Genomic DNA, 18,684 nt, shown 5'->3' on the forward strand with positions numbered 1-18,684 from the left:
AAAGTTGTCAACTTTGACAGTAAATATCTCGAAAAAAGCAAACAAGAAAAAATTCAAAAAAATTCACAATATAGATAATTATTTCATTTAGAAAATAAGCCAAAAAAATCGAAAGTCTATCAATAATTCAGATATTCGGAATCAACCTTAAGTTTTTTCAATAAAAAAATTATTTTAAAAAAATTTTAATGTGTCTTAAATTATAAGAATATTATTTAGAAATTTTTAGACATAATATTTTATTTTTTAAATGCTTTTTACTATTTTTTTTTGTGACTTAGAAATTCTTATAGTCGTCCCTGGTGGAAAAAATATCCCGCCATATCCCGCCATATCCCGCCAATATCCCGCCATATCCCGCCAATATCCCGTAATTGACCCATTGGTGGGTTATGTATCCCGTCAATATCCCGCAACAATATATTGGCGGGTTATAAATCCCGCCGACTCTGGCTTTCTCTGGCTTTGTACTAGAGATTGAGTGTGTTTGTTTTTTTCAAGCGAAAAATTAATTATAATAATAAAAAAGTCTCTAAAAATCATTAAAATCTATTAATTTAATATTTTTTATTAATAGTTAGTGCTATTGTTATAAATAAATGTCTTTTTTACAAGTCTGGCTTTACTCTGGTAAAGGTCTGGATTTACTATTGCTTTACGCTAGGGATTTTTGTGTTTAGCCGATTCAAGTCAACCTCAAAACGTCAAAATCTGTCAACTTTCACATTACTTGTTATACTTATATTTATCTCTTTACATCAATATTATTGCTAAAAATAAGTTTAATAATAATTTAATTTAAAGAATATATCCATATAAAGCCCAAATTTACGTTTGATATCGTTAATATTCTGTTTTTATTATCTCTGGCTTTGCTCTGGTTTTGCTCTGGCTTTGGCGACAAAAGCGATATCGTTTTCTTCTGGCTTAGCTCTCACCATTTCCGCCAGGGTATTGTTTAATGATTTAATTGTTTATTGTTTATATTAATATAACATGTAAACATCAATTGTCAGCTTGCTTTTTGTTGACGGCCGGTAAAGAAGAGGCTCTAAAAATGGTGGCGGGCTAAATTACTTAAATATTACATGTAATGTAATAAAGTCAAAAATCGGCCAAAGCCCATCACTGGTACCCAGGCTGTATATTTTTTCTGTACTTGTATAACGATTCAAAGACTTCCAATCCCATTGAATCGTTTCAATTTTTGAGGAAAAACATCTCTGAAAAGTACTGGATCTGCTCGAAATTCAACAGACTTCAAAGGCATAGTAGTGTAAATTCTGGAAAAATGATTAATACAGTCGGTTCTTTCAGCCATATGAGCAAGATCAGCTGAAAGCATTTCAGTGTTGGTACATTCTGGACATCTGAATTTTTTTTTTGGCGTCACTTTTATTGGTGCTTTTCCCGTAGAGTTTGCGACGAGAAAATTCATAGCAATATCTTCGCAGTTCATATGTTCATCAACCCAACGTTTTATGTCTCCAGGCATCGATGTCGTGTAATAATAACTCCAATATTTATGATGGAATGCAGCACCAGTTAAAACCATAGATATTCGGTTCGTCCATTCGCTTTCATATTTCCAACCATTCGTCGAACGGTCCCAGGTATGAGTTCTTGATGGAAAACCGACAATCCTGTCAGGAAACTCTCTCCATACTTCGTATGCAAACTCCAGCTCGTCAGGGGTTAACATGACAATATCATCATCAATCGATAAAATAGCTTCAGTTTCAATTTGATCATATGGATAGAATCTATTTGACAATTTGTTTTCTTTTGCCCTGATGATTTCTAGAGGTTTACTCAATTTTGGCCAACGCTGTGCAGCTGGTGGATTTTTTATTACATTATTCCAAACTATTAAAATCTTTGTCAAGCTTGGGACTTCAATAATTTGGTTAATCAAAGAAAATAAAAGTTCTACACGATCATAGGTAAGAATTACCGCTGTAAAACCATGAGTTTTTGGAGCAATAGTTGGGAGGGATAACGGTGGATTTATATTTTTTGCGTCTGGTACGTTCCAGTCGTTGTAGTCTTTAGACAATCTCCCAAAAATCCGCTCAAACAAAATTTCAAAAGTTGTTTTTGTAATCAAATCGATCGTTTTAAAGTATTTATTCCAAATCCAAAGGCTTTGTTCTTTAAGCTTCTCGGCTTTCATCGTTGAAATATTTTGTAGTCTCTGAACAACTGAAAGAATATCTACTTCTCGTATAAAGACTGCTGATCTCTTCCAGTCTATTATTTCTTGAAATGGCATAATAATTGTATCAGAGATGATAACCGGAATACAACCAGTTGCCAAAGCATCTAGAAGGGATCTCTGCCCTAGTCTGGCTTCTTGAACAATAAGGCAAAACTTAAAATTTTGCAATATATCGGGGTACTTGAAAATCTAAAAAAATATGTTCTATGGTAAATTATTACAAATATTAAAAACGAAACAAAGTATACAATAGTTCTGTACAATATTTTTACAAACAGTACAGAAAATCTGAAAATTTAATTACTTGCTTTCCTGAACATCTTATTGAGCTGCTCATTGGGTTGTGATGCAAGCAAGGTCCGAGAAGTAAAACATCTTTTGGAAAAGCCGAAGAAATCTCAATAATAGCATGTTGAAAAGCTTCATTGATATTCATATGGCAAGAAACGAGTAGTCTGGAAGGTTTGTGAGGTCTATGGTTTATCATCGCTCCAGAAAATGTTCCGGGAATCGGAAGACTAATATCGAAGCCTGTTCGGTAAGTTAAAGTTGAGAAACCAGCTCCAACAATCATTGCTTTTCCTATCTCGACTTCAAAGCTTGCATTAAAATCTGGTGAAATGCCCGGGATCAAATTGAAGATAAGATGATTTTCTCCATTATTCCAAAACTTTAAAGATTTTAAAGCTTGAGAAACAGCACCAAGTTGAAGATAGTTTTGATTCAAAGTGTCAATGGACGGAACAAAAATACAAGCTTCAGTTGGGTTCGGTGTATAGAGTTCACTGGATATTATAGAAACGAGAATTTGATAAAATTCTTTTGACATTGAACCAGATTTAACGGAATTTCCATATGAATCAATAAAATTTTCGGGTGGATAAACATACACTGAAGGTTTATCTCCTCCAATTCGACATTTATAGATATTAAAGCAATTAAAATGGGTACACGACCGATTTTTTATCGCAGCTGAAGACTGCTCACTGTTTAAAATATGTACTGGAAAATTCATATCTTCTATAACCAAAGCTTGATAAATATTATTTTGTTCCCCTGTCCCATAGGTTAGAACACAATAAAGTGTAGTAAAAAAAATCATAAAAGTAACGATCAATGAAAACGGAGATGACACTATTTTGTACATATTCGATGATTTAAGAAATTCACAAATTTTATAAAATATAGTTTTCCCTGCCATAGCCAATAAATTCAGTTCAGCAACTGACATACTCTTCAAGTTATGGTTATGATTATCAAGTAGTATCGAATTTATTGATGTTTAGGCCGGCACACTTAAAATCCGATTTTCAATTTATGTCACTATTCGGAATTATGGATTTAATCTCCTGCTCATGTTATACTTAGTTATTTCGACGTAAAAATATATGTTACACTAAAACTCAATTAGCCAAAGTTGGTCTGCGCTTTACCATTGCTTATAGGCTGGACTGAACCACTGAACTGTAAATGTGTTTTTGTATTATGTATGTACTGAACCACGGAATAAACGATGAGGGTTAAGAAAACGAGATTGATACATTAGGTTAGGTCTGTCAAAAAAAGCCAGTTGATACTGAATGTCTATTCAATTACATTTTTTACTGTTTTCGAACAAAAATTAAGTTTAAAAGTTTACAAACAATTAGAAAAAATTCATAATTAATTCAATAAGTAGATATTTTGCAAATATTATGAATGATAAAATCGCTGTTATTATTATCTCAGTTATCAAATGTAGTTTTACGAAGATACTGATGACATTAAATCGACTCCGTTGCATTGAAGAGCAATAGATACACCAATTGCAAAAATTCCAGCACTTTTAACCAAAGACCTATAAAAAAAAAAAATACATATAGGTAAAAACACAATTAACGTAATTCAAATATTTATAATAACAGTATTATTTACCACTTAAATGGATCATAGTAAACGCCTTTTACTAAACCAACAAATCCTCCCATTGCGTTATGAATTAAATTCAGCCTGTCTCGTACTTTCGTAGGTAACAGTAGGTAAGTTCGTTCAGCCTAGTTAAGCTTTCGCAGATTTAAGCTGTGTTCGATGGTCGTCTCGGCTCAGTTCCGTCCAAGAAGACTAGAGACCAGGAGAGTCAACTATGTACATTGGGAATGGGACAAAATATGTCGTGAAATAAGGCTTGTACATTTGGCCACAGAGAGGCGCTTTCGGCGTCTCGTGAACCAAAATTGTTCACAATTGTTGTTGATATTTTAATGCTGATTTGTTCTATTTTACGTATATCAATTTGATATCAAAATACGCCACAAGTTTGTTATCTAAATTTATACAATTAATTGACTGTATGTAATACTAAAGAAGGATGTAGCTAAATAAATTATTCGTAGTCTAAAAAAATTGCTCAACTATTCGCCACAAATATTTTAATTTATTATAGAAAATGTTGCCAAGAAATTAATCTAGACAACATATAAATTTATTTGGCCACATCTTTCCCTTAGATACATTTTCTAATAGCTATTCAATCGATTAATTATGGAAAATATTTTCTAAGAAAAGGATGGAACCAAATAAATAAATTAACAGTCTAAATTAATTCTTCAATTATTTGCCACCAATATTTTGATTTATCATATATAATAATTTATATATGATAAAATAATTGATTGTAAATAATTTAATTTGTAGTCTATATCATATTTTTTATGATAAATAAAAATATTGGTGGCAAGTGATTAAGGAATTAATTTAAATAGACTGTTAATTTATTAAGTATATGTATTATATGTATTATATTCAATACATGTGTGCGTGGTTCGTGGGTCGACAACAGCGCTGAAACGGCGTTTTTATAAAGCCCACCCCTCTGTAAAAGTTTACGACGTTTTTGGTCCCATCCAGCCTATCCCCCACTACAGGGAGTTGACTCTCCTGGTCTCTAGTCTTCTTGGTTCCGTCCAAGGTCCCTAGATGAGTTACTGGATTTAGACAGGTCATCCGAAGCTAGAATTTGGGACGCCATATTGGGGATCAGTAGTTGTGTGCATGCGTATATGTACACAAGATAGGTACGTATGTATGCGTGGATAGTCACACACATTCACACATGTTTATCAATGTTTATGATTGACATTGTCTGACGTTGAATTGAATTTAATTTGTTAATTATAGATACTTGATATTTAATTATAAATGCAATGTTTGTGATAATATTAGTACTCCTATATTCAAATAGACAAAGTTAAATTAATATACTATCATAATTATATTTTATTTAAAAGAAAAAAAAAAAAAATTCGTTCAGGTTATTTTAGTCAATAATATTTTATAAACATTAATATTCTTATTATTATTTTATTTCATATTAATATATTGATCATTAATGATGATTACAGATGCAAAAAAAAGTTTTAATCATTTATTTTGTGACTGCAAATCATATAACTTGACGCCGTAGCAGTTTGAATTTGCGCGGCTCCGCCATATTGGGGATATCGACGATTTTACTTCGGATGACCTGTATATTGGGAATCATTCTAGGGACCTTGGTTCCGTCTCACTTACGGCTCACTTATGGCGCTAGCGATGTACGGTTGTTTGAAGAACTACAAAGGCACAAAATCTCAATACAGGTGCCTATCTATATCATCACTGTAAATAAACAATATTTATTGGGGCATTAATACAGTGATGATATAGATAGGCACCTGTAACAGGCCTTTTTGTGCTTTAACAATTCTCAACAATATCATAAGTTTATATAATAACCATGAGACGACCATCGAACACAGCTATTGTATAGCAGTCCAATGGTGCGTTCCGTACTGCAGTCCAATTCACAGGGCAAATTTTTTACAATTTAGGGCTTTTTTTTGCCGGTAATGGCGCTTGTCAAATTTTTTTTATATAGATTTCACATACAAAAGCTCTACAAGCGCCACCAGTAGAGGAAAAAAGCCCTAAATTGTAATGCCCTGTGAATTGGACTGCTGCACCCGTATTCAGAGGATGTTTTCATTAGGGCGTTTTTTTTCCGATGGTGGCGCTTTTGAAGCTTTTCTATGTAAAATCTATATAAAAAGTTCACAAGCGCCGCCATCGGAAAAATAAAGAACATCCTGAATACTGAGTGGTAAAAGATAAACGGTATCTTACATGTGTAAGATACCATGTAAGATACTGTATCTTACATCATCGGTTTCATACATCAAGGTATCTTACATTGCGTTCCCAGCGCCTTCTACGAATAAAAGTGGAACCTTCGTGCTACAATTTGTTTTTATTCGATAAATACATGTAATTCATTTATTAAATAAATAAAAATTCCAAAAACAAAGCTGGAAAAGATTTAGCTAAGGAATTAATGTTGCTTAAAAAAGAATTTCTTTAGCAACTGTAATTCCTTAGCTCCATCTTTTCCTTAGCTACTATTTCTCTTTGGGATTTTTATTTATTTAAAAAATTAGTTATTTAAAATCAAAGCAACATTAATTCCTTAAAATATAATTTTTTGGCAACATTAATTTCTTAGCTACATCTTTTTCTTAGCTACTGCTTTTCCTTGGACATTTTAATTTATTTAATAAATAAAATTACATGCATTTTATTTTTTAAATAAATAAAAATCCCAAGGAAAAATAGTAGCTAAGGAAAAGATAAAGCTAAGGAATTACAGTTGCCAAAGAAATTCTTTTTGAAGCAACATTAATTCCTTAGCTACACTTTCCCTTAGCTACTGCTTTTTCTTGGACATTTCCATCTTTTAAAAATAAAATGACATGTATATTATTTATTTAATAAATAGAAAATGTCCGAGGAAAAGCAGTAGCTAAGGAAAGGATGGAGCTAAGAAATTAATGTTGCCAAAAAATTATGTTTCAAGCAACATTAATTCCTTAAAACTGGTTTCCCTTGATATTATATATATTTATATAACAAATAAATTACATGTACCAATATATATCGAGCAATAAGAACTAATTGTCGAGTCGACAGTCAATAAGAATGTTCAAAATGGCGTCAGAGGTATCTTACAGTTTCTTACAGTATCTTACAGTATCTTACTGTAAGTGTATGAAACCTCAAAAATCGACCATTTACCCATCACTGGTTCCGTAGCTGCACCCGTATTCACGGGGCAAAATTGTTCTCATTAGGGCTTTTTTTTTCTGATGGTGGCGCTTGTGAAGCTTTTCTATGTAAAATCTATATAAAAAGTTCACAAGCGCCGCCATCGGAAAAAAAGCCCTAATGAGAACATCCTCTGAATACGGGTGCTGGGCATTTTAATTTAGGGCTACTTTCTTCCACCGTACAGCGCTTGTGAAGCTTTTGTATGTGAAATCTATATAAAAAAAATTTTACAAGCGCCATCAGCGGCAAAAAAAAGCCCTAAATTAAAAAAAAATTTACCCTGTGAATCGGACTGCCGGACATTACAATTTAGGGTTTTTTTCCTCCACTGGCGGCGCTTGTAGAGCTTTTGTATGTGAAATCTATATAAAAAAAATTTGACAAGCGCCATCACCGGCAAGAAAAAGCCCTTAATTGTAAAAAATTTGCCCTGTGAATTGGACTGCCGTATTCAGAGGATGTTCTCATTAGGGCGTTTTTTTTCTGATGGTGGCGTTTGTGAAGTTTTTCTATGTGAAATCTATATAAAAAAAATTTTGTCAAGCGCCATCAGCGGAAAAAAAGCCCTAATGAGACAAATTTTGCCCCGTGATTACGGGTGCTGCAGTATAATTCACAGGGCAAATTTTTTACAATTTAGGGCTTTTTTTTGCCGGTAATGGCGCTTGTCAAATTTTTTTTTTCATAGATTTCACATACAAAAGCTCTACAAGCGCCACCAGTAGAGGAAAAAAGCCCTAAATTGTAATGCCCTGTGAATTGGACTGCTGTGAATTGGACTGCGGCCCTGGGGTACGTTCCAAAACCTTGTTCGGTTCAGTATATCAAGATGGCAGCGAACATATATTTGATACTACTATGGGTGCGTTCCGTGGCTATCCAGTTCGTACGAACTTCAAAATGGCGGAGTTTAGAAATCTTTTGATCATTTGTTGTGGTAGATCTGATTTTTTTTATTTAAAAACAATCTGATCAAATTTGACATTTGCCAATTTATTTGACAGATTTGAAATAACTAAATAGAAACTTTGCCAACTTAAACCTAAAAAAAATAGTAATACTTAATATTTTAAATTTTTATAAATCTCTGGCCTTCTCTCTGGCTATAGTGATGTATCATAGTAACTTTTAACATTATTAGGATTTTCATTTTTTTCGTCGCCATTTTGAAGTTCGTACGGACTGGATAGCCATGGAACGCACTCTATATTGCGCAAAGGGTATGATTTTGTGCGGATGCATTACGGTGCACACAATTTCTCTGTCGCAGTCATACTGCTCGACAAAAATTTTTTGCGCATGTCCGAATAATTCGTTCGGTTTACACGTATACACAATAGGTGCTTTCTTTTGTGTATTTATTTTTTTTCACTTTAATGCGCATGATCATGCACATGCGCATATTATGCAAACATGAGAAGAGAACAGTGGCGTCGAACAAATAATTTTTAAAAAATAAAAATTGAAACATGGCTGATCCAGCCCTTCATGCCCTACGCTGTTGCAAAGTGACTTTTTGCTGACTGCGCATTCAACTGCGCCTGCGCGAAAATAAATAAGAAAAAAAATAAATACACAAAAGAAAGCACCTAATGAATTTGTGTTCGTTGCCGAATGTTTCCGAGCTCCTACTCGAATAATAATTCGGACATGCGCAAAAGATTTTTGTCGAACAGTATGACTGCGACAGAGAGATTGTCTGCATCGTAATGAATCCGCACAGCCCACTTATGGGGAGCGTTCGATAGCTGCAGTCCAATTCACAGGGCAAATTTTTTACAATTTAGGGCTTTTTTTTGCCGCTAATGGCGCTTGTAAAGATTTTTTTTATATATATTTTACATACAAAAGCTTCACAAGCGCCGTGAGTGGTGAAAAAAAGCCCTAAATTGTAATGCCCTGTGAATTGGACTGCTGGCCGAGGGCCTCGGCCTGCACCCGTATTCACGGGGCAAAATTGTTCTCATCAGGGCTTTTTTTTCCGCTGATGGCGCTTGACAAAATTTTTTTTATATAGATTTCACATAGAAAAGCTTCACAAACGCCACCATCGAAAAAAAAACGCCCTAATGAGAACATTCTCTGAATACGGGTGCTGGGCCAACGGAAAAACAACTTGATAAATCAAAAACTCACTATGAGAAAATCTCATGTAAATATTTGAAATTATAATGTAGCAGTGCTGACACTACGAACATATAAAATAAACCATGATAAAAAATTGGCCGGATTTTTGGCCTCGGCCAGCTATCGAACGCTGCCCTGGGAAAGCATAGGCGATGCGCAATATAGTACTATTAAATATATGGCAGCGAATCAAATAAAATAGATGAAAATTTTAAACACCCCTATAAACTTTTCTATATTAGTCAGTTGATGTATTTTTAGTAGAGGAAGGAGAATAATATTAGTTAGTTATTTTGTATTCTAATCAATAATAAGTATAAGTAATTAACTTATTATTGTGATAAAAAAAATGGTAAAAAAAAACGATAAAATCAAATGACTGCACGACTCTAGCGCTTTCTTGCATACGCTCCGCACCTGCAGTCCAATTCACAGGGCATTACAGTTTAGGGGTGCATTCCTTTAATAAAAAATTTTTTTCGTTTTGCAATTTCGCCCTATAATACCGGCCAAAATTTTATAGGAAAAAGCTGTTTCTTGTAGTGGCAGTACTGGCACATGACATTATTTTTTTCGGCTTCCAATTATTAGATGGACAACTGTTCAATGTTTATATCAAACTGAAATAAATAAAAAATTGACTTGTTGTGATTGTTTGTTATTGCCACATAGCTCGTACCACACATTATCGTAAACTGTAAAGCCTGGAATATTGCATAGAGAAATTTATCACTTTTGTCGTTGTTTCTGTTTCTAGTTTTTAGTCGGTGTTACAGGGCGAAGTTGCAAACCGAAAAAAAATTTTTTATTAAAGGAATGCACCCTAGGGCTTTTTTTTTCACCACTCACGGCGCTTGTGAAGCTTTTGTATGTAAAGTCTATTCAGAGGGCAAATTTTATACAATTTAGGGCTTCTTTTTGCCACTGATGGCGCTTCTTAAATTTTTTTTATATAGATTTTACATATAAAAGCTCCACAAGCGCCACCGGTGGAGGAAAAAAACCCTAAATTGTAATGCCCTGTGAATACTGCAGTCCAATTCATAGGGCATTACAATTTAGGGCTTTTTTCCTCCACTGACGGCGCTTGTGAAGCTTTTGTATATAAAATCTATATAAAAAAAATTTTACGAGCGCCATCAGCGGCAAAAAATAGCCCTAAATTGTAAAAAATTTCCCCTGTGAATTGGACTGCGGCACCCGCAGTCCAATTCACAGGGCAAATTTTATACAATTTAGGGCTTTTTTTTGCCGGTGATGGCGCTTGTACAATTTTTTTTATATAGATTTCAGATACAAAAGCTCTACAAGCGCCGCGAGTGGAGGAAAAAAGCCCTAAATTGTAATGCCCTGTGAATTGGACTGCCGTATTCACAGGGCATTACAATTTAGGGCTTTTTTCATCCACCGGTGACGCTTGTGGAGCTTTTATATGTAAAATCTATATAAAAAAAAATTTATAAGCGCCATCAGTGGCAAAAAAAAGCTCTAAATTGTATAAAATTTGCCCTGTGAATACGGGTGCGGGTGCCGTGCGTACGCTCGGTGTGAATAGTGAACGAACACACCTCTATAGTTTCAGAAGATAAATCGTAAGTTATGATTGGCCGAACGAGCTCAGCAGCGTTGGCGAGAACGAATAAGATTTCTCGTTGTGTAGAAGTGATTGTTTTTTTGGTGGCTTATATCGTAGCCATGTTGCGAACTTTTAGAAGTGAACCAACAGCACTGAACAGCACTACTGCGAAGATCTAGGTACGGTAGCGGCGTGTCTAACACCTAAACACCACACCATCATGGCTGATCCGGAAAAACAACCCGAACAAGCCAAGCAACAAAAATTGATTATTGGTAAGTCATTAACTGTAAATGTTTACATTTATTTTTATATATTATTATCGGCATAAATATTGTTACAATTTGCAACTCCAAATATTCGATTACATTCGGATTTTGTAGCAATGGCGCCCGTTCTATGCTCGCGACCATGTGGCCGGTTTGCCGGGGCTTGCAATTTAGTGTAATTGATTAATCTAAAATTTTATGTATATAGTTTACTCTAATACAAGTGATAGATACAACGTTTTTTTGATAGATTATTTTCGAGTAATTGTTTGTGATTAATGCATGACTTCATTGCCTTTTTTTCTTTGTGATCTTTTATCTTAGTATAATAACGACAAAAGAGTGACGCGACCAAAATTTCTGGGCTTTTCGGTCCCTCTTCGCCTATGCGTATGTATATCATACTTGATTTTCATTCAACATTTTCAGTGATATTTGTATTCAAACAATTGTTCAACGATTTTATCGATATTCATGGTTTTTATGTGCATAAATTTTTTGTTCAACCATTACAAGTTGATGATATGAAGAATGAATTCTAATTTTTTTTATTTTTGGGAAAACTACTTAAAATATTATTAGCGTGTACCAAAAATTATATGCAGGTTTTAAAATAATTTTCATTTTTCCAACATATATCAAACCACGTTTATAACCTCAAATGCTTATTTGTTGTCTGGCTAATTCAGTTTTTTTTTTTTTTATCAGTAAGACCATCGATTAATACTTATAAAAATAATTATACTTCATAATGAAATTAGTCTGTTCAAACGAAATAAAGCAATACACAAATCGCTTTCATGACTGTGATCTATTATTATTCCAATTAAATATTAATACTCATTTTTTTTGTTATTTATGATTATCATGCCTGAAAATGGCGGGCGTTTCGAGTTCTGAAATAAGTTGATCCAGAAAACCGAATGTTTTTTTTTTTATAAATATATGAATAAATAGGTACATATGTAATATTATTTATTATACAATTCAAATATTTAAATTCTATAAATTCTATTTCATTATAAAAAAAGATGAGACGAAAAAGTTTATGCGTCTTTTTTTATAAATAACTTTAAAAACCAATGAAGACCAAATGTAAAAATACTTCGATACCAATTAAAATAATACCATTTTTTTTTCTTGTAATGAAAAATTGAGCACATGGATTTTTAAACTAATGACAGTTTTTTATTTACATTGCAGCTAACAAAGTAACCGGAACAGTAAAATGGTTTAATGTAAAGAGTGGTTACGGTTTTATCAACAGGTGAGTCATCTTTAACTTTTTGCATAATAGAATTGTCTAATTTTTTTAATTTCTTTGTTGTATAATAATTTCTTGAACTCATATTATTTCCTTTTTTTTAATGTATAAATACTCACTTTTGTGACTACTTGATACTTTTTTTTCTTTTAGTTTTCAAATTTTAATTATTTAACGTCAGATGCATCTCATTCTCCTATCTTCTGAGTAGCTTTTTGTTGAGTCAGCTCTTTATTGCTATAATGAAATTTTTATAATGATTTTTATACTTGTTTATTAAACTACTCTTTTATGTTTGACTTTAAATTTTCCTGAAATATAAAAGCTTTATGTCTATTCAAAAGCATCATAGTGACCCAGTGACGTAGCGTCTTAGTAAGCGAGTAAAATACAACCATACCATTTTCTTTGTTCTTACACCGTTTGGTCTTTCTAAAAACGGATTAATAGAACGGTACATCAAATAGAAAAAATAAATATTATCACATTCATAATTTTTTTCATTCTTGTTTGTTACAGAGATGACATTAAAGAAGACGTATTCGTACATCAAGTAAGTTATCATTTTTAAGGGTTGTTATTTTGAGACAACTAATAGTGTTACTTAGTAAATTGATTACCAGTAAATAAATTTTACTGGCAAATATTCATTAAATATTGATTCAAATAAATTTTCAGTCTGCAATTGCCAAGAACAACCCGAAAAAGGCTGTTCGAAGTGTTGGCGATGGTGAAGTTGTTGAATTTGATGTTGTGATTGGTGAAAAGGGTCATGAAGCTGCAAATGTAACAGGCCCTGATGGTGAACCTGTCAAGGGTTCTCCGTATGCTGCGGATAAACGTCGCGGTTACCGTGCATGGTATTATCGTCAACGTATGTCATCCAGACCTCAACGTAGACCACGAGATGCCCAGGATGGTGAGTCGGGTAAATACTTCACATTATTTTTTTTCCTTTTCTTATGTTATTTCTAGAATGTTAATTAATATCTTAATCTTGATTGTTTATTAGATAGTGGAAAACCACAACAACAGCAACAACAACAACAACAACAACAACAAGGTGATGACGGAAATACTACCGAAAATAATGGTAGTGGTAGTGGCGGCAATGGAAATGGCCAAAGACGTTATCGACCAAGACGCACATACAATGAAGGTTATTATCGTGGCGGTAGGCGGTCAGGACCACCTCAGCAGCAAAGCGAAAACGGTGGTGATGCTAGTGAAACTCGTTACAACAAAAGCGAGCAAGCTGGTGAAGGAGGTAATGAAGGTGGTAGCGTGCCAGCACGTGGTGGGCGTGGACGTGGTGGATCGGCACCCCGTCGTTTTTTCCGTCGTAATTATCGTGGTGGCAGAGGTGGTGGTCCAGGTAGACGGCCAAGAAGCCAAGATAATCAGGTTTGTTTATTTATTAGAGATTTATATCTACATAGAGAGGAAGAAGTTAAAATTATTTGTTTTTTATTATTTTTGTGTATTTATGTTTTGAATATATAAGGAGGGCCAATCTGTGCAGAACACTACCTCCGAGAGTACAGCTTAAGATAATATAACAGCTTCATACCACCATTCGGCACTCCTTAGAATGATAAAATGAACGAGTGCTTGCATGCAAACATTAATGTCAGTTTTAGGCTGATAATTGAACAGCAGCAATCACCATCACATAGATTAACAACAACAGCAACAATAAATAATAATTTGGAAAAACATCACTCAAATAAATGAACAAAAACTTAGAAAAGAAAAAAGTAATAAAAAAACCGACGAGCTTACTGGGCACATTTTCTTTTGATAACAAGTAAATACATTAAGGTATGTGGCTCCGAAGACGAACAACTCACTGGTGGATCAGCTACAATCATATAATCATTATTCTGTGAAAAAATCATGAAGCGTAGAAATAGAAGTCAAACATATTTCATTAATGAGTAATCAGTCAAAAATTCGATTCAAATTAATTAACGTATTTACGTGCAGTTCAGTTTAATTTAATCAAGTCTTGACTACAATATTAATATTCACATACATTTCCTTCACAATGTCTATTATTTTGTTTTTGTTTGTTCATTTTTTTTTTATTTTTTTTTTCCATATTTTTTTTTTTCTTTTCTCATTTACTTATAAAGTGTTTTCAATATATTTCTTCTAAAGAATATTTTTTGGTTTTGGTTTACGATTTTCTTGATGAACCAAGACCCAGTTTATATCAGAATAATATTATAATTTTTAAAATGAAAAAAAATTAATAATCAGCGGTCGACAAGAGACAATAATGTACCATGAAAAACTATCATATACCAAAGTTTAGAAAAACTTGATATTTTCAATGAATAACCGATAAAACAATCAGGAAAAAAAAAAAAAAAAGGCTCACAATACATGTTTTCTCGTATTTTACATCGTCATATAAAGAAATGATTTTTTTCTTAAATTGAGAATTAGACTTTTTATTACTTTTTTTTTTTATGATTATCAGGTAATTATTATTTTTCTTTCCGTAAATGCTTGATTGTTTTTTATGCCAACACATTGCATTGAAAAATTTCTTTAATAGTTTAAAAATCGATAATTTTTATCGAAGCAATTATTTACCATGCGATTAATCATCTTTTGCATTATTTGTAATTTTTAATACTAAATAATATCACTCAGTGAAGTAAACCAAGAACTGCTGAGGTGGTATTCTTTGTTCCGAATTGTGCCAAACGGTGCAAACTTTATTTTATATTTTTTATGTACATCTGCCATATTTCATGTATTTTTATGTTCCAATGAATTGTAGCAGTTTTTTGATAAAAGTTTTATTACGGGTCTCTCCATTTTCCGAGTCAACATAAAAATAGTATCTGTGAATTCACGTTGTGGCATCCCCAACGTTTGGGGTAATTTGAAACTAGAAATACGACTTGTGGCGAAATTTATAAAAACTGCTCGTTAGTTAGGGTGCAAATTCCAAAGTTCATTATTTTTTCTAAAAGGAAGCAAGATTCATTTTTTTAACATAGCAAAAATTTTCAACAACTATTAGTTATACACTGCACAAAGTTAAATAAAAAAAACCATTGATGTTACATGATAGTTATTTTCCAATCTCTCGAGATTAAATATTTCAGTAAATTCAATTTCTATAATTCAATCTCTCAAGATGCAAAATGATCAACTTGTATCAAGCGTGTCATAGGATATTGTATCTTTCAAATGACATTGGGAAATCTCTATGAATCACAGTTTGAACAACAATCTTTGCATTATACGAAATCTTGATGATCAAGTTATTTCTCTATCCATTATCAATTCCAGTTTTAAATAGTGTGATTTTGTAAGTGAATATAAAAAAAATGAAACAGTCAACTGTGATCATAAGACTTAATTATTAAAAAAGTTTGTTCAATAAAAAACTTTGGGGTTTGAATGATAATGAAATTTACTACAAAAGATTAAACTTGTTTTTAAATAAAATTTCCAACGTGTCTATTGAGCTTGTCCACTGAATTTTGTACTGAAAAAAAAAAATGTATTTGAAGCTTAATTATATAAATATACTGGTTTCATATATGGAATTAAATTTTTCATCAAAAAACATGCGTCATCAAAAAAATAATGAAAAAACTGTAAAAGTTGTGAATGCGAAATTAAATGGTTTCATTTTCAGAAATCCGTAAATCCACATATATTAGGAGCTTGATCAGAAACCTCTACTTTATTACAGAAATTCAAGATGGTCGAGTTCGAGTTAAAGCGGTGTCTCCACGCTACAGGGTTGCCAGGGGTCCGTTCGTAATGGCAATAGGTGCGTTCTTTCGCTAGCGGGAGCCTGCGGGTATCCCCACCTCTAACGATCCCTCTCTACTTTTTTTCCCTTTTTTCTTCTGATTTGCGTGGAATTGGAAGCGCAATAACGAAATTTCACGCAAGTTAGAAAAAGAAAGGGAAAAAGAGTAGAGAGGGATCGCTAGAGGTAGGGATACCCGCAGGCTCCCGCAAGTCAAAGAACGCACCTAATTCGGCAGGGTTAGGGTTAGTAGGGATAAGTTAACACCGAACTATAACTAGGGATGTGCGATATCACCAATATCGATATTATCGGATATCGCGATATCAAAATCCGATATCGTTATCGAACCGATATTTTGGCGAAGTAATATCGGATATTCGATAATATCGGAGTAAATTGATTTTACCAACTGTTAACAAAAAAATGGTCCGTCCATTTTTAAATTCAAAATTCATTAACTAATATAATTATAGGAGCTATTGAATTTAAATCGTAAGTTAATTAATAAATTGATACGTATACTTGGTTTTTGATGAAATAACTCGGATATTGCTATTACTTATTATTGATTTATTCATTCATTCATTTAATCATTGCAAATAACTTGGCGTATTAATAACAAATTATGGAAAAATTATAATAAAATTTTTAACAATGTAATTTTTTTTAATAATTATAGTACCAGAAAAAAAGAATCAGACTTCCTATGTATTAATAATATTTCATTATACAATACTCAGAAAATATAATAATGAAAATGTGTAATTATTAATCAACATTTTATTGAAACATGACTATGCAATAATAAATACACAATTCCTTAATTTTTCTATTGATTATAGCTTCTATTTTTGTTATTAATAATTATTAATTATCGATTGTCAACTGTCAATCTAAAACTCATTAGTCCACACTCATAAATTCACAGCTAATTAAATTAATACGTTTGAATATTCTTTGATCTTGATTGGCTGTGGCCATTCAAGCCGCCATTAAAATTTGTTGGTAAGTAGTTTTTTAGTCGGTATATCAACCGATATTTTCGTGACGATATTCCGAAAGTGATATCGAATATCCGATATTTGACGCCTACTCATATCGAATAAATATATCGTCGATATTGGGTAAAAATATCGGGTCCTCCGATATATCGTCAGATATCGCACATCCCTAACTATAACCCCGTCCGTTCGTAATGGCCGGAGTTAGTCTGTACTTAACCCTGGCATATAAACGAATTCGGATCATTTTATCGTGTACAATTTTATCATGTTTACAACTTTTTGATATTATTCAAACGAATTCTATTTTTCTAGCAATTGCTTAAGATTTTACAATAATAAATCTTGTTTATATTATTGAAAAAAATGAGACACCGATTCGGATTTGTTTATATGCCAGGGTTAAGTGAACACTAACTCCATCCATTATGAACGGACGGGGTTAATTATAGTTCGGTGTTAACTTATCCCTACTAAAGTACTAACCCTATAACCCTGTCGAATTGCCATTACCAACGGACCCCAGACAGCCTAAAGGCTTGTGGCCACTAGCATAGTTTTTCGACCAAGTTCTATGCCATAGCGATATGGCAGAAATAGTTCACATATGACGGCTATAGGGCTGCGTTTTAATCGTTTTTTGAAATTGTTTCAGCTATACCAACTTGCTTAGAAACACATAAAAAATAAATAAAAATATAACCTTTCTTATTTGTTGACAATTTGATATTTTGACAGTCAATCATTATACATATGTACTATACATGTGTAAATATAAACAAACAAATTTATTAATAACGCTAACCATTGTTGTTGTATTTTTTTAATGTTGGCTGTATCAAAAAATACTAGTGTGAAGTTAGCGGTTCTATGCTGAAAATGCTGCACCCGTATTCAGAGGATGTTCTCATTAGGGCTTTTTTTTCCGATGGTGGCGCTTGTGAAGCTTTTCTATGTAAAACCTATATAAAAACTTCACAAGCGCCGCCATCGGAAAAAAAAAGCCCTAATGAGAATATCCTCTGAATACGGGTGCTGCACGCAGCATTTTTTCAACATAGTCCTCGGCGGCCATTTTCTAGTAAATTTCTAGTGAGATATAGTGAAACAAGTGCTATGGCATAGAACTTGGTCGAAAAACTATGCTAGTGGCCACATGCCTTTAAAGAGAAGTCTGGATTTATCTGGATGGCTTAGAAAAAATTAAAAACCCTAGCATTTTATTAAATTTTTTATAGCGTAAAACACGGAATATACCTATTAGCAATTAATATATTTTTTTTTACATATAAATAAATATCTTTAAAAAATTAATAGGAGAAAATTT

The 18,684-nt window shown here is 32.8% G+C and overlaps 2 protein-coding genes across 4 annotated transcripts; one reads left to right on the forward strand and one right to left on the reverse strand.

The window, feature by feature from the left end:
• Positions 1–541: 541 nt before the first annotated feature.
• LOC122851929 (exostosin-2) lies at positions 542–4,520 on the reverse strand. Of its 2 annotated transcripts, none has more exons than XM_044151442.1 (3): positions 4,133–4,520; positions 2,527–4,055; positions 542–2,407 (listed from the first exon to the last, which is right to left on the reverse strand). In XM_044151442.1, the coding sequence occupies exons 2-3, from the start codon at positions 2,536–2,538 to the stop codon at positions 1,172–1,174; spliced, it is 1,248 nt and encodes a 415-aa protein (XP_044007377.1). In that variant the 5' UTR covers positions 2,539–4,055; positions 4,133–4,520; the 3' UTR covers positions 542–1,171. The 2 variants fall into 2 exon arrangements, with proteins under 2 accessions (XP_044007377.1, XP_044007375.1); XM_044151440.1 differs by having other exon boundaries at positions 2,523–4,055.
• Positions 4,521–11,123: 6,603 nt separating this feature from the next.
• Positions 11,124–15,447, forward strand: LOC122851939 (Y-box factor homolog). 2 transcript variants are annotated; one of them, XM_044151476.1, is made up of 6 exons: positions 11,124–11,314; positions 12,512–12,575; positions 13,092–13,125; positions 13,251–13,491; positions 13,585–13,976; positions 14,077–15,447. In XM_044151476.1, the coding sequence occupies exons 1-6, from the start codon at positions 11,260–11,262 to the stop codon at positions 14,119–14,121; spliced, it is 831 nt and encodes a 276-aa protein (XP_044007411.1). In that variant the 5' UTR covers positions 11,124–11,259; the 3' UTR covers positions 14,122–15,447. The 2 variants fall into 2 exon arrangements, with proteins under 2 accessions (XP_044007411.1, XP_044007410.1); XM_044151475.1 differs by having other exon boundaries at positions 11,131–11,314; positions 13,251–13,500.
• Positions 15,448–18,684: the final 3,237 nt, after the last annotated feature.

This window comes from Aphidius gifuensis, linkage group LG3 (genome assembly GCF_014905175.1).
Source record: "Aphidius gifuensis isolate YNYX2018 linkage group LG3, ASM1490517v1, whole genome shotgun sequence".
Classification (NCBI taxonomy): Eukaryota; Metazoa; Arthropoda; class Insecta; order Hymenoptera; family Braconidae; genus Aphidius; species Aphidius gifuensis.